Source organism: Aspergillus pseudotamarii, assembly GCF_009193445.1.
Source record: "Aspergillus pseudotamarii strain CBS 117625 unplaced genomic scaffold BDV38scaffold_130, whole genome shotgun sequence".
NCBI lineage: Eukaryota > Fungi > Ascomycota > Eurotiomycetes > Eurotiales > Aspergillaceae > Aspergillus > Aspergillus pseudotamarii.
Window position 1 is genome coordinate 22134 of NW_022475144.1, and position 25367 is coordinate 47500.

The window sequence follows — 25367 nt, forward strand, 5'->3', positions numbered from 1 at the left end:
AGCTTGTTTTGCTTCCGCAAATATATATCTCGAGCAAAGGGACCTATGCCTACCTCATACATTTAGTCTTTTGTTTAATTCACTACAATTCCAGAGCACCACATCTTAAACACATACTGCTCTAGTTATACTAACATTGGAGACAAACATACTCAATATGAACTCAAGTACCACCACTACTGATAGAATCCTACCACCCCCCCAACGCCGGACATACTTTCCAAGACAAGCTAAGATCAAAACAACAAGTGGAGCAACACCAATCGACCTCAACTGACATTGACATGAGCACTCCCACAAAATAATCCGTGCGTGCCGAACAAAACCATGGACCGTCTGAATTCGGGATATATTTCGTGTCCGTGAGCCCACCGTCCGAGGAGGTCTAGCCGAGACGGACGCCCCATTCCGTTCGGACGGGCTGGGGTCCTTGGGTCGGGGCCTGGAGTCCGGACCAACATTCCCCCTGGGCGGTGGTATTGGCGGGCTGCCATGCCCGGCCCGGCATTACGTCGATGTGGATGGGTGGGGTTGGGAGCTCATCTGGCGGGGTAGACATGGATGTATGTTTTTGTGGTGTATATATCAGGAGATAGGAATTTGGTATTTCCATGAGATAGTTTCTCGTCGAAAAGGAGTCTTTATTTGGAAATTTTCTGAAGTACGAGCGTCAGTTCAGAGTTCTACGATTCCATATTCCATAGATTCATCATGGCGGTAAGTTATACTTTGCGTATTCTTGTGTAGTTATGAGGAAAGATTTGCTAATGTGACATGTCGGAAAAATAGCAAGACTCAAACCCATCCTTCGTCTTGAAGGCTGTTAAGGATGTCGCCTTCGAAGATAGACCAGTCCCCGCGCTCCAGGACCCCTGGGATGTGCGCGTTCAGATCGCGCAAACAGGTATCTGCGGATCCGATGTGCACTACTGGCAAAGAGGTAGAATCGGCGGTAGGTCATGATAAACCGATAACCCACTTAAAAGCGAAAGTCGACTAATGAATGACATCTAGACTTCGTCCTCACAAGCCCCATCGTTCTCGGTCATGAAAGTTCAGGCACTGTTATGGAAGTTGGCTCGGCCGTCAAGAACCTGAAGGTTGGCGACCGTGTGGCCATCGAGCCTGGTATTCCCTGCAGACAGTACGTGTCCTTGATCCTTTTAATAACAGCCAATTGTCTCTAATGAATAATCTAGCTGTGAGTACTGCCACGGTGGCTCGTACAACCTTTGTCCGAACGACCGTTTCGCAGCAACACCTCCCCACGATGGAACCTTGTCGAAATACTACATCACCCAATCTGATTTTTGCTACCCAATCCCCGATCATATGAACATGGAGGAAGGCGCCATGGTCGAGCCAGTGGCCGTCGCATGCCAGATTACCAAGGTTGGAAATGTAAGGGCGAACCAGAAAATTGTGGTTTTCGGCTGCGGCCCCATTGGTCTCCTCTGCCAGGCTGTCAGCAAGGCATACGGCGCCAAGAAGGTCATCGGTATCGACATTAGCAAGTCTCGTGCAGAATTTGCGAAGACTTTTGGCGCAGACGATGTCTTTGTTCCCCCTCCGCCTCCGGCTGATGTGACTCCCGAGGAGTGGAGTGAGAAGTTGGCAAAGATTATTAAAGAGCAGTTTGACTTGGGCGAGGGCCCGGATGTTGTGCTCGAGGCTACTGGCGCACAGCCTTGTATTCAGACTGGAATCCATCTGACGAAGAAGGGCGGTACTTATGTTCAGGCTGGAATGGGCCGTGAGGTGAGTGATACCATACAATTGACAGTTGCTATGGGGCTTAGGAAGCGTAGGCTAACATAACATGTTTCAATAGAACGTTATGTTCCCCATCACAACTGCATGTATTCGCGACTTGACTATCCGCGGGTCTATTCGTTACAGTACTGGTTGCTATTCGACCGCCGTGGACCTAATTGCTAGTGGAAAGGTGGATGTCAAGCGTCTCATTACTAACCGGTATACGTTCGAGGAGGCAGAGCAAGCCTTTGAGCTGGTTAGGCAAGGGAAGGAGAGTGTCATCAAAGTGATTATCGAGGGGTATCAGGGCCGGTAGAACAAGACAATGGAGTTTAACGAACTGTAAAAATGAGAAATAATCGGTTATTGACAAATTGAAAAACGCCAAATAAAGTCATCCCAAATCTTGTAGCATTACAAAGTATTTCATAGTCTGTGAATAATACCGGTCACTATTGAGCGGCTCTACTTATGTTGGCATCAACTGGGAGGAGTGATCTTCAGCACCCTTTCCGGTTCATATTCAGCGAGATGAGTTGGTATACAGGGCTAGCAGCTCCACATGCGACCTCGACACCCAATTGAAAGGGTCTCCACTAGGAGGTAACCCCGGAATCCTGACATTGCCGGACGACTGTGATCCGCGGGAGCTCAGCTTATGTTGCCTTATTCAAGGACCGACTGCACCTAAAAGCGGAGCAAGAATCCCGAGTCTGTTCCCGTGGTTCTCGCCGTTTACTTTGAACCTTTGATGAATAGGTACAATCAGTATTTCTCTCTACTAACGTCCACCAAGCTTTTTCAACGGTATGTTGCTTTCTTGAATGTAAGAAGGATAGAGACTGATATACAAATAGGTCGCTCTATTTGTAATTGTTTGACTTGTCCCAACTCTGCTCCAACATGGACGCCGTATACGCACAAGTCGTGGAATCAATCTATAGCCGCGCCATCGTACACGACAAACCTAGATTCCTTGTTGCAATTGCAGGGGCCCCAGGGTCTGGAAAGACCACGTTGGCAAATGCACTCACTGAGCGTCTAAATGCAATGCCGGCAAACATCCGTCGTCACACCGTGTGTGTCCCAATGGACGGCTTCCATCTGTCACGCGCAGAGCTGGACCAGCTTCCGAATCGAGAGGAGGCTTATGTCCGGCGAGGAGCTCCATGGACCTTCGACGTGGATGGGTTCATAAAGTTCGTCCAGAAGCTGCGCAAGTGGGCAGAGAAGGACACGAGCCCTTCTCACAATCAGTCTACTCCACCTCCATCTCCTTCCTCTTCGGACCTTTTACATGCACCCTCATTTGACCATGAGAAGAAGGATCCCGTCACCGACGGTATTTCCATCACTCCAGACACGTCCATCCTTATCCTGGAGGGTAACTACTTGCTGTTAGACGAGCCGCAGTGGCGGGACATCGCATCCATGGTCGACTATCGTGTGTTCGTGGAGGCAGATCTCCAGGTAGCTAGGGGGCGTGTTGCAAAGCGACATGTTCAGGCGGGAATCGAACCCACTCTTGAGGATGGCTTTAGAAGGGTGGATCAAAACGACTTCCTCAATGGGCAGACTATTTCTGAGAAGCGTCTTCCCGCAGACCTGGTCATTAACGGGACACCTGACCAACAAAGTAGGGAGCAGTGATCCTTGGCTCTTAGCGTTGTGGATCCTATAGATACATTCAATTATAATCATGGAATTTGGCGACATGGATGGTTGAATATCGTATAGATGCTTCCAGATATACACTCGGTCCAGCTACAAGTAGCGCCTAACTTTGAAAGGCAAGGGAGGAGAAGAACCGCCTGCCGGCACCACTGGCCTAGGCCCCAAAAGTGTCTAGATGAAATCTGTCTACTAGAGGTAGACACGCTATCGGATAGACTAATGAATATGTCCCATCTGCCTGGCATCATAGATTGTGAACTTTCTGTCGCGGAAACAGTATAATAGAGTATGAGAGGTAGTAGTATCGATCGTCTCATCTGAGGGCACAGATATTAGACTCTTGTCCTGTATACGTAAATCAGTGATATATGTATAGTGGTTGTCACAAGTATCAGCCAGTATAGCCCTTATACTTTCAACAACACCTATGCCTGGCACCCTCTTCTTTGGTGTGCAGTTTCCAATTCCACTACAGTGCGCATGCTACGTAGTATTACAAAATATTACCTGTCCAGAAAAAGAATCTATCTCCCCTTCAGTTGTTCCTATACTTACTTCTTCTCACGTCTCGAGTTGCACAACTTCTTCTGGGGTTGTGGGTGAGATGATGGAGTCAATGTGCTCACTAAGGCCTTAGTCGAGGTTACTCCAGTCTATGTCTCTCTACTAGACCTCTCACTGATGGTGGGGTTACTCTCTTCTGCGTTTGTGAAGGGGAGGAAAGGGACGCCTTCCTAGGGCCGAAACGGTTGTCCAGAACGCCCTGATGTCTTTGCCATACAAATCTTCATACTCATGCTCATGTACAATGACGCAACAAGAACCAAGGCCTACCAATGAAATGCACTACTGGCCCTACTGGTCCAAGTAATAATGATAGTGGAATGACGGGCCCGTCCTCCGAACCCCATATTCCCACGGAGCGGGGTCTCCGTGCGGAGTGGTGATACCGGCCGGGCCCTAAGGTATGCCGATATGGGGGTGGAACCGCCGCGCGATTAATTATCTTTATCGTTATCTCCCCACTGCAGCAGGACTATACGGTTAGAAGGTATATATTCTTTGATAAGGTTAGGGTTTGGATTGGATATATTGTGTTAGAGTATATCTAAGGGTACAAATCTGTACTTCTCTTTAGTTGAATTACTGTTATATGTGAACCAGACGGATTCTTGAAGATTCCCAATATGGTTCTTGCGCAGCCCGAAAACAAGCATGTCATGCAGGTGTTTAGCCTGAAGGGGAAAGTGGCTATTGTGACCGGTAGGTCTGGGCTTGGGTGATCTATTTCTTACGATGGTGATACTGATGAATTTGCTTTGGATTGTAGGTGGTACAAGGGGTATTGGTTTGGAGATCACCAATGGGTTAGCGGAGGCTGGTGCCGATGTACGTATTCTCAAACCTATGATCTAGTTATTGATTATAGTGATATTGACGCTGGTCCTTCAACAGGTTGCAATTATCTATAACTCCTCCAGCACAGCCGAGAGCACAGCGGCCTCTATCGCCAAGGCCCACGATGTGAGAGTCGCTGCGTACCAGGCCAATGTGGGCGACCAGAAGGAGATCGAGGCGGCCGTCCAGAGCATTGTTCGGGACTTTGGCAAGCTGGACATCATGGTCGCCAACTCTGGCATCGCCACCGCAGTCCCCGCTGAGGACTATACCACGGAGCAGTGGCAACAAATCATGAATGTGAACCTAGACGGCGCGTTCTACACGGCCCAGGCTGCAGCTCGAGTGTTCAAGAAACAAGGATTCGGCAATATTGTTTTCACCGCATCTGTTAGCGCAGCGTTGGTCAATGTGCCCCAGAAGCAAGCCGCGGTAAGTTGAGCATACGCGAAACGGTACCTCGTTGGTACTAGATTATCCAACAGCGCTTTCTGACAGATATCGTCATAGTATAATGCCTCAAAGGCTGGAGTTGTTCAGCTGGCCAAATGCCTCTCTGTTGAGTGGGTGGACTTCTGCCGCGTGAACTGCATCTCCCCTGGTTTCGTCGCGACTGAAATCTTGGATCATCACCCGCCAGAGCTACGCGAGAAGTGGCTCAGCATGATCCCAGCCCGCAGAATGGCTGGAACATACGAGTTGAAGGGGGTAAGATGTCCCATTCCAAGGGTATATGTTGTAGTGCTTATCGCTAACCACGAATCCCCGTAGGCCTATGTATTCTGTGCGTCGGACGCGTCGAGCTATATGACAGGAGCGAACCTAGTGATCGATGGCGGATATACCCTTCCCTAATAATTTCCAGTTAATGAACGTCATGTACATGAATGAGAAAAAGATGAAATAAAGTGCATTACCAGCTGCATATTAGACCAGTCCAGGTAACAACTCATCGTGAATATTATTATCACTGTCACTGAAGGCCAGTCACCTGGTGCATGAAGTCGCTTATCACAGATTGTTGCCTGGGAAGGAGGCACAGAGTGTTAGTGTGTGGTGACAATCGTGTGGGTAAGGCGACTTACAAAGCAGAATCCACGCCATCAAGCTGTGCCATCTCTAATGTGGGCCACATAAGAGGATATAGGTTAGCGATCTGTGTCTCAGGTGACTCTTGGATTGGCCCCTCCCAGCCACTGCTGCGAGGGTAGAGATAACAGCCACACAGAGATTGAATGACTCTAAGAAATCGTTCAGCGTTCGCATTGAGTGGCGCCATTGATTCGAGCGTGTTGACTGCCTGGAGAATCTGTTCACGCCAACCATGGGCGGCCGGATCTGACGGATTGTTCCGCAAGCAGATCACAGGGATCAGGATCGCTTGGAACAAGAAGTAGACTCCATACCAGCAGGCCATAGTTGTTTTCTGATGTTGTGCCCAGAACGATGAGATAAGCTCAACAGACTCGCGGGCGGCATCGAAGCATCGTTGAATGGCAAGTTCTACATGGGTATCATCCTTCTCACGGAGGCCGTCCGGGCCTTGGTCGGAGTTGAGCATCCACTTGCCCACCAGAAATGGTCGGTACATCAGGATGCGGAGATTACGATATCTCCATCTCAGGATTGAATGACAAAGAGCAAATTTCGGTGCCTGGATGGCCTCCTCGTTAAAAAAGGACGGAAGGGACGCCAACCAGTCGCCAATGAGACGGTCATCTAGTTCAATAAGCTCAGCCGCAGATGGGAATGAGGTCGAAGTGATCTTGGTATAAATGAGGTTGGTCTTCAAATGGAACATTGCTTGCGCCCGCAGGTGTGTGTACACAGTAGTTTCAGCTACTGGGGATGGGACAGCCTGTGTACTGGCGGTAATACCCTACTGAGGTCTTAGCATTGGACTCGTTAGATTGTAAGCTAATGAACACTTACGCTTTCATGGATGTTTAATGGCAGGCGAGTCTCAATTCCCTGTTCTGGAAATTCCAAGGGCCGCGAGAAGGTGATAATTGCGCCCACATCAAAGATGTAGAGACAGTACCAAACCCTCCGTCTCACCTCCATTGCCAGTGGAGACGCTTTTGAAGTGGGAAACTCTTTGTGCAACCCGATCCCCATTGCCGTTCTCCGAGCGAGCCCAAGATAGTTATACCCAGAGTTTGGCTTATTCCTCTTTTGCAAGTAGTTTGAGCTCAGGGTCAATGCTTGCACCAAAATTAGGCTGCCAGTTTCCAGTACATCGATCGTCAGGCGGGCCTTTGCTGCCTTGAACAAGGCCAAATCCACATCTGTCGGCGTCACTGCAGCTGTAAAAGCTCCCAAGGCTGCTACCACATATAACAGCACTTGCCAGGTAGTGTTGGTTGGCCGGGGAATGACCTCCATGAACTGTGCACGGAATGTTGCTTCATGGATGATGGGGTACGAGCAATGATAAAGGGAAAAGTAAGCATCGACAAATGGTTCTAGCTGAGATAGAGAACTCAAGGCGAACGGAACGCTTGGTGACTGGTGCGAAGATGCTGTTTCAAATGGGCGACCAGGGTCCGGCATGTCAAGTCTTTCCCCTCCAGATTGAGAGTTAGTCATTCGCAGTAATGCAGCACCAGAAGCGGTGCCTTACTTGGGAGTCAGTCATCTCTGTAACAAATGATATTAGCGAAGTTTGGAGTCGAAAGGCTTACCTAAATAGCCACTGTCATTAGAACGGCTAGGGAGAATAGCCATGCCATCCACAAACCCATCACCACCCTGGTCCTCCGTGCGTTCATCCCATTCGAAGTTGACATTGCCGGCGGACGGGGGCGTCTCCATAGACATTACGGCGTCTTGGCTTCGGCGATTGGCCCGGTGGGAAATCCCTGTCTGGCACCTTGCCGAGTAATCGTACAGCTGGCCACTGGTGGACGAAGAAGCGCTGAAGACGCCCAGCGAGGGTTGGTTGGGGACCTCCGGAGCAGGAATAGTCTCGGACCCGATATTGTTGTGGGGTACATACGCTCTCTCCGGCTGCTCTGATGATCCCTCGCGGTTAGGGATTTCGGACGTCAGACCCCGGTCACCGGCCCTATCCTGCTCAGGATAAGTAAATCGTTCGCCATTCGCAATGCCATGGCTAGGCCCAGGCAGAAGCTCAGAGAGTAGGGCCTTGGTCCGTGTCAATTCCTCTTCGACCTCAGTCAAATATTGCCTGGTTAACGGGGTCTTCGACAACGTTTCGTAAAGGCATCGCCGATTAAACTTGTCACATAGCGAGCAACTTGGCACGAGACGATCGCACTAGCACGAGTTTAGAGTATTGCCATGCATGAGTCCGGTCTGCAGCCCGCGATCCTTGGGTCGCGGCAATTGCTAAGACAGGAGGACGGGATTTAACCATCGTGGACCTACTTTAGACTTACGTCGTCGGCATTCCCGACACGCATGTTTGGCGGGGCCGTGATTGGATAGATTCAGCATCCCCCTTACGCCAGTACCTTGTTCCATTATTGTGTAAAAGCTTCAACAGCAATTTCCGGGGACGGTCCTGAGTCATCCACCATTAAGCCCCAGCTTTTCAGTGTCGTTTGGGGGAATGTAGCCCTCACCGGAGTTTGTGTCCGTTTGCAAAGTATGTCCAGTCACTTTTGACTCCGGATAAGCGATTTTGACCTTGCCCCAGGTGAGTCGACCCATATCACGTGTGGCACCACGGGCAACCAGCAATTCCCCTCCATTAACGAGTAGGTTCAAATGAACCCCCACAAAGTCGGCTGAGGAACCGGGGAAAACGTGAGCCTGTCGGCGGGGCTCCGTGTCCGTATCCGAAGACCGGAAAACCCCCGAATGGCCAAGTGCCGACTTTCGCCCTGAAACAGTTTTACACGAGATCCAGAGAGTGTCATTATATAGCTGGTATATAAATCTCTAAAAGGCTTCTTTCCCTTCTTCCATTAGAGACACCTGCACCCGGAGTACACCGTCACATTTCAATCCACCCAGTAAAAGCTACCCGCGTAATTCTTACATACCCAAGGGCAAGTAGCACGATGAATGTCGGAAGGAAGATAATCGTGCAATATAGGACTTTTTTCCATGTTGCTACCGTATAAATGATACGCTTTCTTGCTATCTGCCAGTTATCGGATGAACCATAAGGGGCAATCCTTTATAAAATATGGTCTTTATCCAGATTTATTGGGTGAGCCCCTTGCTTTGTGAGCTACTGTAGATGAATATCGACAACTCTGATATCCTTCATTGGCATGGCATCACCTTATCGGGGTACATAGTGCCAGAAACTCTCTTTAGTGACGAGGATGACACCGTCGAAAATCTCATAGTGCTACTACATTCCCCCTCCCATCCATTGCGGCAGATCTAGAATCGTGAGGACTTATATGATAGATTTGATGGGGGGTTGCATCCCTACTTCTCAGTGTCTCGCTTCACGCACGGTGAGGTGTAGAGTTGAAGCGCGAGTGGGTGGGAATCTGTCTGGCATCTCCAGGACAGGAGCATGAAAAGGTATGCTCATGTCGATTCGAACTGCTAAACAACATCTTAAATACATAGTAAAACTGACAAGCACCCCTTGCTCGAGCTCCTCTCAACGCCGACAGTCGCATGCAATCATCCATAAAACATCTATGCCTTGATATTAGCAAGCTCATCCGCATGGCTTTTCTCCCAAGGATATTCTATCTCCACCGCGCGAATGAGCTCCTCATGCACCGAGCTCCGAGCCTTAATGCTCACATCATATGGCTCCGGGTGACTGATAAGCGCAGCCTGAAATTCCACTCGGGGCTCCACGTCCTTTCCATCGACGACTTTCTTGGTAATATTGAAGGCCGCCAAGCACTGTGCAAGATTCAGGTAGATGGCCGCATCTGCCATCACGCGACCGGGGCAGATTCGACGGCCGAATCCGAACGAGAGCCTGTGGGGATCCGGCTCGGGGCTCTCGCCTAGATAGCGTTCCGGCTTGAATGCCATAGGCTCGTGGAAGACGTCTGGGTCGTGTGTAAACCCCCTGTTGTGTGTAGTATGTTAGACGTCGTAAGTAGACATATGGAAAGGGTGAACGAACCAGATATTAGCAAGAACTATGGAGCCCTTCGGGATAAAATATCCTTGACACATATCATCGTGGGTAGAAACATGAGGCAAGTTGGTCGGTACAACTGGGTGCCAGCGGAGGACCTCCTTCACCATGGCGTTGATGTAAGGCAAATTATCCCGGTCGGAAAAGGTGGGAAGACGGTGGTTTCCGACAACACGATCGATCTCATCCTGACCCTTTCTCTGGGCCTCAGGATACAGCGCCATGGCGAGGAAGAAGCATGCCATTGTGGACACTGTCTGTGCTTCGGTTAGCTCTCACTCGTGTATATCATTGCATTGAGATGGTCCGTACCGTGTCAGCGCCGCCGGCATAAATCGATGCTGCGGACCACTTTGTCACGTACTCCTTCTCGGAGCCAGGCTCTATATCTTCAGATTCTAGAATGCTTGACAAATATGATGGATGATGTATGCCTTGCGACATTTGTTGCTTCACGAAATTATATGGTTTCCCTCCAAAGTTATCAAAAGCCTCTTTGGACCTCTGGCCTATGCGTTTGAACTCAGTTCCCGGAAGCCAAGAAGGGAGATATCTCACTAGGAGGGCGGTTAGCAGGAACTGAAGGTAAGGCTGACAAGGCAATGATCCGTACAGCTTGGAATCACATCCACCAACCAAGCTCCATAACGACAAACCAGCGAAAAGTAATACATAGACACGTCTGCCAAATCAACCAACGGATCCTGTTTGTGGGGCTCGGCCGTGTACCCATACGCAAGTTTAAGAACAACTGCGCCAGCTTCTCTACCAATCTTGTTAGCCAGGCCGGTTCTATCGAAAACGATAAACGCTTCAAACTTACTTCCGAATATGGTTTCTCAGATCCTCCGGCGCCTCGAGCACCCGTAGTAAAAAGCGACGCGTCTCAGCCTCCTGCAGCCCATTAAAACGAGAAACAGCTACCTTCGATCCAATCTCCTTGTTCATGGCTTTGCGGATTGCCTTGGAGCGATCAGAATAGGGGATCATTCCCAGGATGCCCCCAGTTCCGGACCTGCATTCTCGTTATTAGCAGATCGAGATGGACGACGAATAATATATTGTTGCACACACATTTCGGTCGCAAAGAACATCTTAGGCCGGTCCGAATGCCACTTGGACCGCTGCTCGAAGAGCTCGACGGCGAGCTTTGGGTCATTGAGAATGACAAAGGTTTGACCTAGCACAGTGATGGAGCTAATCGGCCCTGTGCCAATGTCAAGTTAGCGGGCATGCTATAGTATCCCAGTTAGTGTGAGTCTACCATAAAGCTTTTTGTGTTTCAGCCAATGCTCCCAGTCCCTCTCTCCATTTTGCGGCAGATCTTTCAGGTTACCAATAAGTGGTTTGGGAGGAGGACCGGGGGGTAGAGGCGCTGGGGGTTTCTTAAATGTAAGGAGTTTAGTCAGAACGTATGCCGTGAGGACTCCAATGGTGATGGTGATCCAATGTAAAAACACCATATTAACTTTGGCATGGGTTAAAGTTGATGGGAGTTCTTAAATATTCTGATAGTAGTAGTTATAGGGTTAATCGGGGCACTGCAAAATCATAGCTCAGAAACAGTCTAAAATCGCACCTAGCCCTGTTTAAATACATACGGATACTACGGAAGACTGTAAGAGCGTGGCAACGTGACGTGAGGGGTCGCAGGAATGCTCGTATGCATCTGCAGCCAACTATTGATATCCCTGCTATCATGATGCTTCGACGAGGTACCATCAGACTAATAATTGGTCGGTGGGCCCTCCTACTACACTCACACATCGTGGATCATTGCCACGGCAGTCCAAAGGCATGCGCAGCTCACTTCGAGAAGATACTTCCCAAATTCCACCCATGCGTGTCATTATAAATCAGGTAAACTATGACGTTGGTGTAAGAGGTGAGTTGTGTGGCGATCGTCAAGTTGACGTTGCGAGTAGGGAGTCAACCCTCTCATGTGCAGATGGGGAGAAAAACTTTGAAAGAAAGAGACATGGGCTCCAGTTTAGTCCGTTACAAGCTAAAAAAGTTAATCAAATTAAATGAAAGGAATTACGGAATGCATCCTGCAGGGATATGCGTGATACGTGTCTGGAGTTGTACTGATAGCCCTAACGTGCTTTTCAGCTGAAAGTGGGGATGTGAATAAGTCACAAACATTGGCTCTTGTGAATCACTACTTAACCTAGCGTGACATTTATGCATGAAGAAAGGTGGGGCCTTTTAGGCTGGAAGACCCATAAAGATGCCAGACAGGCAGGCTTCCAGATCTGAGTCCTGATAATAGTGACTCTCGATCTGACATGATATTTGCCAGCACCAATTAACCTAATTTTGCTGGGAAATTTCGATAGGGTTCATGGAGTTCGTCCATAGACTGTATGCAAGCATTAGCCTACATAGCCGGGCGGCCCGTGCCATTTAAAAACACGATTCTGACGTGGCAATGCCTCACTGATAATTATTCATAACCTTCGTTTAGCAAAGTGTGTGGGTAGTTCAGTGTGTCTTTGCATGTAGCAAGGCTCACTTAATATGTATCCCCCCAAATTAACAACTAGGTAGTCCGACCCATATCAATTTCGCGAGAAAGCTTTCAGAGAAGTCCTTGCTCAATGGTCATTCCACGGTCACTGACATACAACAGATATCTGACAGCAACAGACTGTCAAGGGAGTACGCCGTTGATCAAATATTGTGTCTCTACCAGAGTGACCCCAGCCTTCTTTCTCCAAGACAGCCACTACTATCGATATGAATCATATTCGATCTCATGATGGCAGTGGCTTCAAAATCACCTTGGCTCACTCAGCCATATCTTACCATGCCAGGAAGGAGAACGACAGCATAAGTGGCCATAGAACACCCACGGATATCACTCGCTACAATTTCGCAATAGCTTGTTATACGTGGGAAAGAGGTCTTCTCCCGCTGTCGATGAGAGGACATATGCGCCCACCGTTGTGAACTCAATCCACAGTCGATCCTTCAAAGTACTCCGTATATATGCCTTCAGAGTAGCGACCATCGTTTTTAGCTTGTGTAAGCTCTGTGGTAGCTCATGCGGCCAGTTAGTATATCGTAATCGCTTTGTGGTACGAGATATATCCCCTCTACTCGAATACCTCCTGAAGTAGGTACTTCCAATCATGTCGCTACTTGGCTTCCACGACTTATACAGCTATTCCATTCGAGATGCCTTAACATATGGAACTATAAGTATAGCGTCTCTTACATTTATAATGACGATCAACCATATGCAGCAGCCGGTCTATTACCTGAAACTGCAATTCCCTCTTTGCGAGATCGCGGCCACCGCGCAAATTCCTCATAGCCTGGGATAATTGCAGCGGTGGAGCTATGGAACAGTCTGAGGCCTGGACACCGCCATGTGATTCACTTCAATACCCTTTCTAGATAGGTGAAGTGGGTCGCCGGGGGTTGTTCCAAGTACGGTAACAACCTTGTCTTTTTCAATAAACTATTATCGGAGATGTTCGTTTCACTGAGGAGAGCACGGGCCTGGTGTCAGACATGGGCCCATGGATGCTGCAGAAGTACTAAAAATGCGAGGCTATCATTGTGAGTGGCTACATGACAAGATCGCTCCACTCTCTAAGCAATGCTTCTGCACTCATGTACAACACCAGTCACTCTATAGCAAACACCTGTGGTGTTCCACCGTCATTTCTCCCTGCCAACAGTGACCTATCACATCCGTCCCTGGCACCTGGGACCAAATCTTGCAGTTAATACGAGGGGCATTGATTTAAATAATATTTACATTTCGCCCTTGTGTGCTAAAATATCAACCAAGACTGTCCCCTCGTCCTGTTGACCTTGCGATGAAAAGTCGCCCATTGACCATCTTCATCTTTCCGCCTATAATTTATAAATGTGTCCCCATCGACAACGTCTGACAGGAGTATCTCAACATCAGAAATCCGCCGCTCAGCCGGCACACTTGGCGAAGGCAAATCGTCTTTCTCCAGGTGAAAATCAGCCTCACCAAATGTCTCATCGAAATTTTGCTTTAGATATTCATCGACGTGGAGGCCGCCCTCTTCCACCCGAATAACCTCCTCCAGAACGTCCGCCACCAGTGGCCCATTCCACAAACCCTCTCGATGCGGTGCCGCCCTCAACAATCTGATCGCCAACCGGCGAATCTTCAAAACACGACATTTCAACCCGGTATAATATATTGGCGGGATGAAGCCTGACTCAATGGTGAACGAATAGCCGTTGCACTCCGACTTGCCATTTTGGAATCCCGTGTGCTGCTCCTTAATGGGGATACTTATTGTCGACCAGAACCGCCACATATCAAAGAAGGCGGTCATGATAGTGACGAAGCCATTCGTGTATGCATCGAATACCATCTCCCCCTCATTTGAAAGGCACACTGAAGCCATGACCACAGCCATTCCATGGTATACCCGGAGAATCAGGAAACCAATCGTCTCCTTACAGGCGTCCGTCTTGAGGAGAGATAAAGAAGCATTATACGCTTTGCTCCAGAGCGATAAATCCGCCATAATTCTGCGCTGGGTCTCGAAGGCTTGCGGGTCTGTTCCCGAATCATCGTCTGCGGGGAGTGAGTAGATATGTCGTTCCAGACAGTGGACTCGAGTAAGTAAATCATCGAGAGCCTGTCTTGCTTCGGCAAGAGAGGAAAATCTATAAGGAAGGGCGTGAAGCTGCGGATCTCGCACAATCGCGCAAAGGTGTGACGGGACGTGACCGAACATAGCCGATTGAATCGTCAAACGAGCGTACGACTCAACCAAGGCATCATGCACAAAGTCCTCCGCCGGATTAAGTATACTCGGCACCATAGAAGTACGCGGCGCAGGCGCAGAAACATTGGCCAGAAGCTGGATGCCGTACCCTAGATGTGCACTGCCCATTGTATGTTGACCGCGCAGGTACTCCAGTGTGACAAAAAGCATACAAGTAATAAGGGTGACGCGGAGGGCATTTTTGGATGATCCACACATCGTTACACCGCGTAAATGATGGATTGCCTTGTTATACTGCAGCAATGTGAATCGCTCCGCATCCATGCCATACATGGTCGGCATAGATTCGCTGCTGAGGTTAGAGCGATGAGCCGCTGATAAGGCGACGACGGCGTGCCGAACAGCGGGTTCCTGCGCGCTGGCTTGGAAGACGAGAGTCTCCCAGAACAGTGAGGCAAATATACCAGCAAACTTTGTTGTTGTTCTACTCATGAACCAGTCGAAGCAAGTCTGTTCTTCCCGCGTTAGACAACCGGCTGGTACCGGCGTGCAGTAGATGGATAGCGCCTTGTTGATCTGTGGTGGGCCATATGGGCTCCCCCCGCCACCCCAGATGCCGTAGCCATCACAAGTGCGGCCGGTAGAGATGCAGCGGCGACAGGCTGGGCGACTCTCGTCACATTTTACACGGCGGGCTCTGGTGGTGTTGTTAGCTGATTGAACGGGCTAACTCGGATGATGATGGTGGTGCGCCGGGAGATGACTGACTTGCAGGTCTTGCAGCCTGTTTTGACTTTTCTTCTGTTTGTAGACTGTGCTGTGTGCCCAGTTGATGTGGACATGGTTCTAATCTTCTCAGTAGTGCTAGGATGACGAACAAGTCTCCATGAGAGCAAGCGCCAGTTGGCCAGAGCTGGCTACTCAACGGAATTAGAGGCCCTCAAGGTATTGTAAAGGCTTAGTTCGAATTGGCCCGCTCGGAAACTCTGCCTTTGGATTGGTTCCTCTACGAGAGAGTGGACCTAGCGGCTGCTGCAGTGTGATGATTGGCTACGCCTTTAAGCTTAAGTCCGCCGAATGGCATCTGGATAGAGAAGCTCGAGATCATCCATGATTGAAAGGTTCGGAAATAAGGATCCATACGGTTCCATGGTGATCCTTTATCCGGGACACCGTATATCAGGAGGAGTATTTAAAGGCTAGACATCTTCGTTCCTAACCTCCCACACACTGACGACATTCTCAATTTTATATTTGACTCTCACCTTCGGCGCTAATATCACGTTATATAACTTACTTTGCCAAGCACCTACCAATGTCTCCTCCACTTCGAACACTCGGCCACAACGGCCCCCAGGTCAACGCGGTTGGCCTAGGCCTTATGAGTATTGGCGGGATCTACGGCGCTGCTAGTTCTATCGAGGAAGGAGTTGCTTTCCTAGACCACGCATATGCCACTGGTCAGCGCTTCTGGGACACAGCAGACATGTACCTCAGCAGTGAGGAAATCGTGGGCGAATGGATTAAGCGGTCCGGCAAGCGCAGCGATATTTTCCTCGCCACCAAGTTTGCTGTTCAGTCATTCGATGGGAAGGGGTTGACTGTTAGCTCGGATCCCGAGTACGCCAAGTTGGCTTGCGAGAGATCCCTGAAGAAACTGAATGTCGACACTATCGATCTGTACTATTGTCACCGAGTTGATGGGGTGACACCAATCGAGAAGACCATCGAGGCAATGGTTGAGCTAAAGAAGTAGGTGCCATCCGTTTCGATAGCCCAGCAACCAAGAACACCTGGCACTGACCCAAAATCAACATTTAGTGAAGGAAAGATTCGATACATCGGTCTCTCCGAAGTCTCATCTGCAACACTGCGTCGAGCCCACGCTGTCCACCCGATCTCCGCTCTCCAGATAGAATACAGCCCCTTCGCGCTCGACATCGAGTCGCCTAACTCTGATATCCTGGACACCTGCCGGGAGTTAGGCGTTGCCGTTGTAGCCTACAGCCCTATCGGCCGTGGTATCCTGACCGGACAATTCAAGTCCACGGCTGACTTGCCCGAGAATGATTTCCGCCGCTTCTTCCCCAAGTACTCGGAGGAGAACTTTCCCAGGATCTTGGAGCTAGTGCAGGGACTGAACGATGTGGCCAAGGCGCACAATAGCACTTCTACCCAGATCGCGATCGCGTGGTTGCTCGCGCAGGGTCCCGATATCATTCCCATCCCAGGGACAAGGGCCATTGCTCGTATGGATGAGAATGCTGCGTCGGCGCAGATTCAACTATCGGACGAGGAGCAGCGCACTATTCGAGAGTTGATCAAGCGGGCAGAGGTTCCTGGTACTCGGTACCCTGAAGGGTAAGTTTTTCTTCATCCCCACTGCCTTCTTTCTAGTTGGCGAATGAGCACTAACCGGTCGCACAGGATGATGAGCCATATCCTTGCGGATACTCCGGCACTGTAATGGCAAATATATATGTCTATCTCTATCTTTGTATAGGTCGAAGCAATTTGAAATCATAAGTTGACCAGACTCAAGGTACAATTTTGGCCCATGTTGACTATAACTTAAGAACTTTACGAACTGCTGCTAGTAAGAGAGCGAGGAGGGTCTATTTACATTCGATATAGGTTGTAAATATCATTTAATGTCCTCTCATGAATAGTTAGTTACATTCACTTGTTAGGACTTTCAGACACTATCAAAAGAAAGATTAAGTCTTAGCGTAGTAGATTATTGTAATATTGCTGCGGCAGAGAGTGTATAACTACCAAATAGATAAGTAGAAACATGAAATTTTTGCATGTCTTCCTCGCTTTGTTTCTTTCACAATAGATCCCCAACTACCTTCTCAGGATTCTTTATCACCGCGAAAAGTAGTTCAGTAAACATCTTACTAGTCTTCGAAACCATTTCCTCCTCTACTCTGCCACCCCAATATGTCATGGTCGCTTGTAACTCGTCCTCGAATTCGTTAATCTCAAATACAATATCGAACTATAACAATAAGTCAACTTCAAGATAATAACACTGTCATAGAGTAAATACTTACATCCATCCCATCCGACCATTCTACAGGCTCGAACCGAAGAGGCATAGCTTTCTTAGTATCCATCTTCCATCAGTTGCACAGCGAAGCCATTTGACAGGACTTCGAGCTCGCTGTAGAAGAGCTCGCCATCCCAGGAACGGACAGCAGTAGCATCTGGTTGAGATCGCGACAACTCCGAGAATAAGTCGTGAACACATCGTTGGATATTCTCAGGCGCTCTTTGACTATTCCACATCTGCAGCTGGGCTTGATCCTGCGGACATAAGCCAACGATATCACCGACGCGCGCATTGTCCCTGCGATTGACCCATTTCATGATATGCGAACGCTGCTGGAGCAGCCGTTTCATCTGACAATCGGGCACGATATGGTGGTCGTATACAGCCTGCACGCTGACTGAATTCCCTGCCGGCTCTATAACGAGAGTGACCGGGTACGTTCCGAACGTGTCATGATTCTCTAGATTCTGGGTCCTTCACAGAGTGCCACCAAAGCTTCTTGCACGACTGTGCAAGGATAAACATCCTCAACATCATCTTCGGTAGTTTCGCAGAGTCGGTCAACTGTTGGCATAAGGTCTTCCAACCCTGCACTCTTTGGTGTTAGAGACAAAGGAGGAACCCAGGGCTGTTGAGGAGCCAGGATACCATTTTGTGTGTTCTGATTGAGATGGTCTAGCTTTGGATCTGGGGTTTCGTATAACTTTGCCATGATTCTGGGACTCGGTGGTATGCCAAAATGAATTACACTCAAACTTCGTTGAGGTAGTAGGTCAGAGAATGATGTTAAGAGACCTTCACGTGGAAGATAATCTCCTTGATATAATCCTTGCCGGTGGCTACTTACCCTGCAGGTAACAACCCTCAGCTGGGGTCACCATTGATATATACGGAGCACGGCGCCATCCCAAGTGGGCCGACAGACAATTATTACCATTTGTAAAAAGCAAAAAGAAAATCTGCATTCAGCTGCTGCACTTTATTTCGGCTGTCTCGTAAATTCGCGCAATGGAGACCAATCCGGCCTAACAAGTCATGGCTGTCTTGATTCTGGACATTTTCCTCGGCTGTCCTAAGCCTGTTCGAAAGTGTCGTCCTGCCGTTGTGAACATTCTTTATCGTTCATCTCCTGCTGATAATCATTTCCAATCTACAGTTAATCCGATAGCAGAAAGATGGATAAATTCTACGTTCACACTGCCCAGAATAGGCCGGATCTTTGGAAGGTCCTCGAAGATCCAACGCATCCACTCAATGCTGCCTGGCCACTCTTCCTCGACCAGGACATTTACTTCCAACACTACTGCAGTCAACTCAACAAGAACAAAGCATTTGCTTGCTTCCAATATGCCATTGTCAAACTTGGTGACTACGCAGAAGAGCAGATTATCGCCTGTGGGCGTTCTATTCCCTTCTACTGGCCTGAACTAGCCAAAGTCGGGGGAAAAATGGCTCTCGCCCAACACCCAAAAGTATTGCATACTCTCCCGGATGAAGGTTATGATGCCATTCTCTCCCGAGGGTTCGAACAGCACTTCGCCCGAGAAGGCATTGCCCCAGATACAGACAGACCAGCCCCGTTCAACGATCCCGCCGCAGCCAGAACAGAACAGCCCAACGCACTGTCCGCTATTTCCATCACTGTCTCCCCGGAACATCCCTCTCGGGGCTTAGCAGAAGCGCTCATCATGGCCATGAAACAAACAGTCATCGAGCGCAACTTTGACGCTATGGTGGTACCACTACGGCCCACACGAAAATCAGAATTCCCCATGGCTGATATGACGGATTACGTCTTATGGCGGGCGACGATAGTTGCAAACCACACTCCTAGCATGACAGTGAGAAAGCCAGACCCCAGCCTCCCGTTTGATCCGTGGCTGCGGAAGCATGCTCGGCTGGGGGGCAAGGTGATCAAGGTGGCAAGGAGGAGTATGCGTGTTGAGGGTCGTGTGGAAGAGTGGCAACAGTGGACAGGGGTCAATATCCCTCAGACTGCACGACAGCAAGGTGGGTCTCTCAAACAGGAAGCAGGATCAGGTAAGGCATATGTCGAAGTTGCGGTTCCGAGAGGCCTGGTACCCTTGCGGTATTACGTGGATGAACAGCGCTGTGTCTACATCGAGCCGAATGTCTGGCTCCATCATGCGCTTCCGAGCTTCAATATACCCATTCCGCTGGATTCATCGATCGTACAACTCGAAAGCTTTCCTTTGGACATACCTATGTCTGCTTTTCTATCACCTCAAGTGAGATGGGAACATAGTATAGCATAGTTTACTGAAGAATTATAACCTTATCTGATTTCTTCTTTCCACCGAGTTGGCCCTCCCATCCTCGCAGCTGATGGGCATCTGACCGCCCCTTTTCCCTGCTTTAGTTCAGCTCCGGACTTTCAAGAAATACCGAAGGGTAAGGTACAACGCCAGAGATACTCTCAATGATTGGCTCATTAGATGTGAAAATTAGCTAATAGAATCTATAATCAAAAAGTCGTAGTTCAGCTGCTGTGGGGCGGGATCGTAGATTTCTGTTAGGGTCAGCCGGACCGGAGGCAACCTGGCCTTTCCTAATTGCGACAGTATGTCTATTTATTAGAGTTTACTAAAATTGTTCAACTGATATGTATTTCTAGCTTTTATAAGTGTTTTAGACAATTCCATTGCTACGGAAATTTGACAAGCGCAGAGATCAGCTCAGAATCTAGAACCATAGAACTTCCTTGATGGATGACCATATAAACCCGTCGAATAGGAAAGGTCAGGTTAACTTAGCTCGCTTCCAAGTGCCGAGTCAAAAGTCAAACCCTTCAGCTGTCGTGGCTTCATATTTATCTATTTAGGGTAGCGATCTGTGTACACGGCCCACGGGTTTGACTGTACTCCGTACGCACGGGATTGGCCAACTTTTGTCTACGAGCTTAATTCCGCAGCGGAGCGTAATCAAAGCATGGAAGCATCCTGTATAGGCACATCCATACGGGAGGCCTTTTTCTCAGTGGATGAGTGTCCATTGGATTAGTCGTGAATTCAAGCCGGACATAATTTCGGCAATCTTGTCTAGTGTAAAGATCAAGACAATCTCAAATAATATTCAGGTCATGTGATTCATTCGCTGCGCATGCCTTGCCAGTACGAGGCTCGGACTCCAATCTACGCTTGGGTTGACAGAGCCACTGTAAAGCTCAGGGATTATGGTCATACAGTCAGTATTTATTTGTCCGAGTTGGGCACTACGCTCGCCAGTTCTCCTGGCCTCTGTTCCGACTAAGGCGATGATGAGAACATACATTGCACCCCTGAATGTCCACCCCAAGCAACTATTTAATTCAGGATCACGCAGTATCCTTCTAGGTTATAGAATTCGCTTGGTTATTGGCTAACCATGGACTCGAGAATTGATTCAGACGCTCCCTGCAAAATCCCATGAGAAGGTAAGCAAGCGGAACCTGTCTTGATATACCAGTCCAACCATGCCAGAGTAGTATGTAAGTGAATCGATAACGATAGTACATAGTGTATGGTTAGCTAAGAATGGCGCTCATGGTCTATCAGTAGAGAAATCATGGAGAGGTTGGAGTTCTTCTGTGCTTTATTCGCATAAATCTCCATACCTGTCTGCCTTCTCAATATGAATGCTTTTTTTCTCCGATTGAGATGCCAGTCATGGAGTAGTGATGGTAATCATCCTGGAGATGTTAGTCACCTGGATGACAAGTCACTACTAAAGGATGTCTAAGAGCCCCTACATCCAGAAAGATATAGTATTTCGAGGGTATTTAGTTACTAAAGTAATATTTTCAAATAGTAAAAGTCTGTAACGGCAGGGAGCTATATAGGTCCGACCAGTGCATTCTGAATCGTAGATTCAGAATTATGTGATCTTTTGTTCTTGTAGAGCACCGGGCCCTGGCGATCTCTCTTACAGAGTCCTAGGTTTCTAGATTATTTGTTAAACAAGGTAGGCGATTTAAGTAGGCAACTTAGGTAGGCAACTAATTAGGATATCTAGATGGTATAGTACAATTGATTTAGATAATCATAGTAATTAGGTAGTATAATCAACAGATTATGTAGTCCCTTCGCGGCGTGGGCAGTCCTTAGTACCTCGTAGCACGAATTGTTCTGTCCACCTAGGTGACATAAAAGGTAAAATCAACGAGATACTGAGTAACCGTTCTCTATCTGAGTCTATCTTAGATTGAAATGGCTGAAAAGGTATCTATAGCAAAGTAGAATTGAAAAGGAAAACATGCTAGCTGTGTTTGTGGGTTAATATAGAATTATTATAGCTCTTTTCAGAGGACCTGCGATTGTCCTTCGAGATTTTGTCTACCAGTGTAACCCCATTTGGCGCGTCAGTTAAAAGTAAACGAACGAGCCCTCCCAGCTGAATTTAAATCACGCCAACCATGGCCCGCATTGCAGGCCAAGTGGGCAATAGATCATGGATCTACCATTTCTGGCCCTCTTTTAGACAGAAATAACCGTATTTATAATCTGTCAGCCAGCCACATGACATATACCGCATGAGTGAAGGTTTGTATACCTATCCTGGGGACAATCAATGAACTTACCTCTCCACGTGTGCTTATAACAGCCCCCACAGTACGTCTTGGTAGTGAAATACATAACGCGGTAGTTCTGTCCTGCGAATTGTCTCCTATACTCCACGGAACCTTTTGCTGCTCTCCTTCACTATCGTCGCCAATTCACCATCATGCCGGAAACCAGAAAATTTCTCGTATGTGATTTATCTCCTATAAACCACCTTCTGGGATCTCTTCGTAGATTTATATCGTCTGGGTTATGTTCAACCATTCCGTCACAAGGGAGGAAATTCATGAATTTATAGAGCAAGTCAATTCTTCGGTTGGGGGGGAAGTCACGAATATTATTGAGCAGGATAGTGTCAAAGGATTTGGGTTCGTATTCCATGCAAGCCTTCGTCCCACTTCCCATCCAACTAAGCTAACAATTCAAGTCAGCGCTGAACTTACGTCCGAACATGTCATACAATTCAGGGTACTGGAAAACGAGTTGATTGAATATTTCGAACCGGATGATGTCGTTAGTAAATAACAATGGTCCTGACTGTATCCTGGCGAGCGAGGAAGGGTACATTTGAAATAGTCTAGGTACCCTAGACGTTGATTAAAGTATGTAGAAAGGCGAAGAACGTGATTTCTCTTAATGAGGCTGGGCTCTTAGTGAACCATCGTAATGTGACACGCATTTACACAAACCATTCATTTCAAGTATTGTGCCGCTAAGGAGGCACAAGCGTGCAAAGGCTTATGTGTCAGTCTGTCTTTCTCTATCGAACGGGTCATTTGACAATTCAAAGAGTACAAGTTTAATCGCACACGTTGTGGACATGTGCTCTCCGTGAGAATATCCCGCATGCCACCTGAGGCAACACAGGCTCAGCAAAACATGTTGTAAGAGTCCTGTTTCCACTTCCACCAGGCCGTCATCATGGAAGGGTTGAATGAGAGGGATTATTGAACGAAATCTGAAGAAGATATACCGAGAGATTCTCTGGTTGGTCTGTGGTAGACACGGCTTTCTCGAATACGGGGACGCGACGATATCGCTATTGACCGGGGATTATATAGGCGACAAGGTTCTTCTAGTATCCTGGCGGCGTGAGGAGACCTAGCCCAATCCTATTTGTAGGAAAAGCCTAGGATAAGGATATCCTATAGCTACGAGAGTAGGAGGATGGACGGACATCAAACACACTTAACCGGGTATTTATGTATCGAGCGGCGGAACGCAGTTTGCATCCATAACAGTGACATATATATATAAAACAAGAGGCTTGCTGTAGTGGAATTTCTTAAACTCGGAGCATGTAAGCATGAATGCGTGATCAAATATAATATACTTCATACTTGGAATAGTCCTCAATCAGTTATGAACTTTATTCACCAGGATTGCCAAGCATAGGAAGCCAAAGGGAAGTCCAGAAGTATTCCCTCGTTGAGTTGATGTTCTTTCGGAGGAGCTGGAGACCAACCAATCAGATGGCGGCCCGCATTCTACGCGGCGACCAAAAATTTCCAAGCGGGAAGTTGAAAGTGAAGCTCCAGCTCCCTCGATCGTCGTAACCTCTCATTTTCTCGTTCATCCTTGGTCCCGGTTTCCCATTCGCGAACATATTTACTCCATATATACAACGAAGGGGGTCTGCTTTTACATCCTGTTCCTCGAATTCACACCATGGTCGGACCAACCGCCTCTCTTACTCCTCTTTCTCGCGCCGATGGTTCGGCTTCTTACCAATGTCCTTCGACCGGATCTAATATCCTAGGATCGGTAAATGCACCAATTGAGCTCCCTGGACGCCGTGATGCCCTGAAGCCGGAGGATGCGACCGTGGAAGTTTTCGTGAAGCCGGGGACCGCGCCGGGTGGGGTTGGTGAACGATACGTCGAAGGAATCATCAAGAATATGCTGGGCAAATTGATCCTGGGACGAGAGAAGGGCTACGCTCGGCGTGGCGTTGTGATCACCTTGGCTATTGTAGGAGGAGAAAGTGTTGCTAGAGGCGATTCGGTGGGTGTCTCCTCTCGCAACAAAGATTGACTAGTATAAGGAATTACGGCTAACCGGGGTGGAACGGGCATACAGTACTTGACTTTGCTCCCCGCTCTCCTTCACACATCTCTGTTGGCGCTACTGTCCGCATCGGTTCCCTTATCCATGACCTACTCCGCGACCGTGCTGGCTGTCGATGCTTCAGGGGAGATGACGCGGGAGCCCTCCGTGAAGGAAGCCGCCGCCGCCGTGTCTCTTCATGTTTTCGCCTTCTCCGCTCATGGCCATCTTCTCTTGAACGAAAGTGAGGGACCTTTTGACTTTGAGACGTGGGAGAAGGTACACCAGCGCGCTTTGGCCATCTGCCACGGCACTGTAGCCCGTAGCTCCGACGGAGATGTGGCTATGGCCGAGGACGTGGATGGTCAGCCCCTGGAAGGCGCGTTGCGGGAGGCGATGGAAGAAAAACTCCAGCAAGATTACTCCTGGAAGATCGACGCGGCCTGAATGTTGGATTCCCCGTAAAAATCACCGAGCAATAGAGTTGGGTATTGATCGCCAACTACAATGTTCCCCCCATCCAGTATGCCGGTATACCCACTGCGGTCGATGCACCGGACGTCTCCCACAATCAGTTACACTTTCTCGCCATGGCCCCTTGGCGCCTGACTTGTGTGTTGGTTCGCACATACGCGGGGCATTTTACTGTCCGCCGGGAGATCATTGGTGCTCACAGGATTTCCAATTTGACGGACTACGAGTGGATACGAAGGCATGAGATACGAATGAGGGTCAAGCGTCGATGCGCGCGAAGCCTCTTCTGGCGACATGCGGTGCTTATCGGGGTTCACCTACAGACACTACTGCAGACAAATCCATCTGGTGTAATTACGCCCGTCTGACACTTGAAGGGATTTGTCCAACCAAGCCATATGATCATGCAGTTCGAGTGGGTAGTACCGAATTGAAATGTTGTCTGCGTTGAGTTTGTTTCGGTGAAAGTGGAGTGTGTGATGTGTGTCTCGATCCTTACATTTTGTAATCACCCGTCTCATGCGTAGCGACTGTAGTACTTTTGATGTTGAGTGAGTGGAAAAGAGACAACCATTGGTAAAAATAAAAAATAAAAA

The 25367-nt window shown here is 48.6% G+C and overlaps 10 protein-coding genes across 10 annotated transcripts; 6 read left to right on the forward strand and 4 right to left on the reverse strand.

Moving 5' to 3' along the window:
* Positions 1-711: 711 nt before the first annotated feature.
* BDV38DRAFT_290883 (NAD(P)-dependent alcohol dehydrogenase) lies at positions 712-2071 on the forward strand (the record flags this gene model as incomplete). Its single annotated transcript, XM_032061593.1, has 5 exons — positions 712-717; positions 790-952; positions 1015-1144; positions 1200-1758; positions 1832-2071. The coding sequence occupies 5 exons, from the start codon at positions 712-714 to the stop codon at positions 2069-2071; spliced, it is 1098 nt and encodes a 365-aa protein (XP_031907091.1).
* Positions 2072-2658: 587 nt separating this feature from the next.
* Positions 2659-3405, forward strand: BDV38DRAFT_290884 (P-loop containing nucleoside triphosphate hydrolase protein; the record flags this gene model as incomplete). The annotated part of the gene is made up of 1 exon (XM_032061594.1): positions 2659-3405. One exon carries the CDS (start codon positions 2659-2661, stop codon positions 3403-3405), a length of 747 nt encoding a protein of 248 aa, XP_031907092.1.
* Positions 3406-4616: 1211 nt separating this feature from the next.
* Positions 4617-5682, forward strand: BDV38DRAFT_289089 (SDR family oxidoreductase; the record flags this gene model as incomplete). The annotated part of the gene is made up of 5 exons (XM_032061177.1): positions 4617-4692; positions 4760-4818; positions 4885-5259; positions 5338-5535; positions 5599-5682. The coding sequence occupies 5 exons, from the start codon at positions 4617-4619 to the stop codon at positions 5680-5682; spliced, it is 792 nt and encodes a 263-aa protein (XP_031907093.1).
* Positions 5683-5800: 118 nt separating this feature from the next.
* BDV38DRAFT_289090 (transcription factor domain-containing protein) lies at positions 5801-8252 on the reverse strand (the record flags this gene model as incomplete). The annotated part of the gene is made up of 5 exons (XM_032061178.1): positions 5801-5852; positions 5913-6706; positions 6760-7445; positions 7512-8106; positions 8229-8252. The coding sequence occupies 5 exons, from the start codon at positions 8250-8252 to the stop codon at positions 5801-5803; spliced, it is 2151 nt and encodes a 716-aa protein (XP_031907094.1).
* A 654-nt stretch (positions 8253-8906) lies between these two features.
* On the reverse strand, positions 8907-11452 carry BDV38DRAFT_265571 (cytochrome P450). The gene is made up of 7 exons (XM_032056364.1): positions 11178-11452; positions 10988-11120; positions 10737-10928; positions 10527-10678; positions 10226-10470; positions 9899-10170; positions 8907-9841 (listed from the first exon to the last, which is right to left on the reverse strand). The coding sequence occupies exons 1-7, from the start codon at positions 11374-11376 to the stop codon at positions 9454-9456; spliced, it is 1581 nt and encodes a 526-aa protein (XP_031907095.1). The 5' UTR covers positions 11377-11452; the 3' UTR covers positions 8907-9453.
* A 2246-nt stretch (positions 11453-13698) lies between these two features.
* Positions 13699-15482, reverse strand: BDV38DRAFT_289092 (Zn(II)2Cys6 transcription factor; the record flags this gene model as incomplete). The annotated part of the gene is made up of 2 exons (XM_032061179.1): positions 13699-15337; positions 15409-15482. 2 exons carry the CDS (start codon positions 15480-15482, stop codon positions 13699-13701), a joined length of 1713 nt encoding a protein of 570 aa, XP_031907096.1.
* Positions 15483-15874: 392 nt separating this feature from the next.
* On the forward strand, positions 15875-17293 carry BDV38DRAFT_265579 (NADP-dependent oxidoreductase domain-containing protein). The gene is made up of 3 exons (XM_032056365.1): positions 15875-16392; positions 16462-17001; positions 17068-17293. The coding sequence occupies exons 1-3, from the start codon at positions 15956-15958 to the stop codon at positions 17105-17107; spliced, it is 1017 nt and encodes a 338-aa protein (XP_031907097.1). The 5' UTR covers positions 15875-15955; the 3' UTR covers positions 17108-17293.
* A 455-nt stretch (positions 17294-17748) lies between these two features.
* On the reverse strand, positions 17749-18269 carry BDV38DRAFT_289094 (uncharacterized protein; the record flags this gene model as incomplete). Its single annotated transcript, XM_032061180.1, has 2 exons — positions 17749-18162; positions 18219-18269. 2 exons carry the CDS (start codon positions 18267-18269, stop codon positions 17749-17751), a joined length of 465 nt encoding a protein of 154 aa, XP_031907098.1.
* A 601-nt stretch (positions 18270-18870) lies between these two features.
* BDV38DRAFT_276307 (uncharacterized protein) lies at positions 18871-20221 on the forward strand (the record flags this gene model as incomplete). The annotated part of the gene is made up of 2 exons (XM_032058195.1): positions 18871-19827; positions 20195-20221. 2 exons carry the CDS (start codon positions 18871-18873, stop codon positions 20219-20221), a joined length of 984 nt encoding a protein of 327 aa, XP_031907099.1.
* A 3595-nt stretch (positions 20222-23816) lies between these two features.
* BDV38DRAFT_265586 (putative exosome complex subunit Rrp46) lies at positions 23817-25313 on the forward strand. The gene is made up of 2 exons (XM_032056366.1): positions 23817-24255; positions 24331-25313. The coding sequence occupies exons 1-2, from the start codon at positions 23920-23922 to the stop codon at positions 24742-24744; spliced, it is 750 nt and encodes a 249-aa protein (XP_031907100.1). The 5' UTR covers positions 23817-23919; the 3' UTR covers positions 24745-25313.
* The last annotated feature ends 54 nt before the right edge of the window (positions 25314-25367 follow it).

Coding starts and splice junctions, on each gene's coding strand:
- BDV38DRAFT_265586 (XM_032056366.1), top strand. CDS start 23,920: ATGGTCGGACCAACCGCCTCTCTTACTCCTCTTTCTCGCGCCGATGGT. Junction 24,256..24,330: donor GTGTTGCTAGAGGCGATTCG/GTGGGTGTCTCC, acceptor ACGGGCATACAG/TACTTGACTTTGCTCCCCGC.
- BDV38DRAFT_265571 (XM_032056364.1), bottom strand. CDS start 11,376: ATGGTGTTTTTACATTGGATCACCATCACCATTGGAGTCCTCACGGCA. Junction 11,121..11,177: donor GAAACACAAAAAGCTTTATG/GTAGACTCACAC, acceptor ACATTGGCACAG/GGCCGATTAGCTCCATCACT. Junction 9,842..9,898: donor ATAGTTCTTGCTAATATCTG/GTTCGTTCACCC, acceptor TACACACAACAG/GGGGTTTACACACGACCCAG.
- BDV38DRAFT_265579 (XM_032056365.1), top strand. CDS start 15,956: ATGTCTCCTCCACTTCGAACACTCGGCCACAACGGCCCCCAGGTCAAC. Junction 16,393..16,461: donor GCAATGGTTGAGCTAAAGAA/GTAGGTGCCATC, acceptor ATCAACATTTAG/TGAAGGAAAGATTCGATACA. Junction 17,002..17,067: donor GGTACTCGGTACCCTGAAGG/GTAAGTTTTTCT, acceptor CCGGTCGCACAG/GATGATGAGCCATATCCTTG.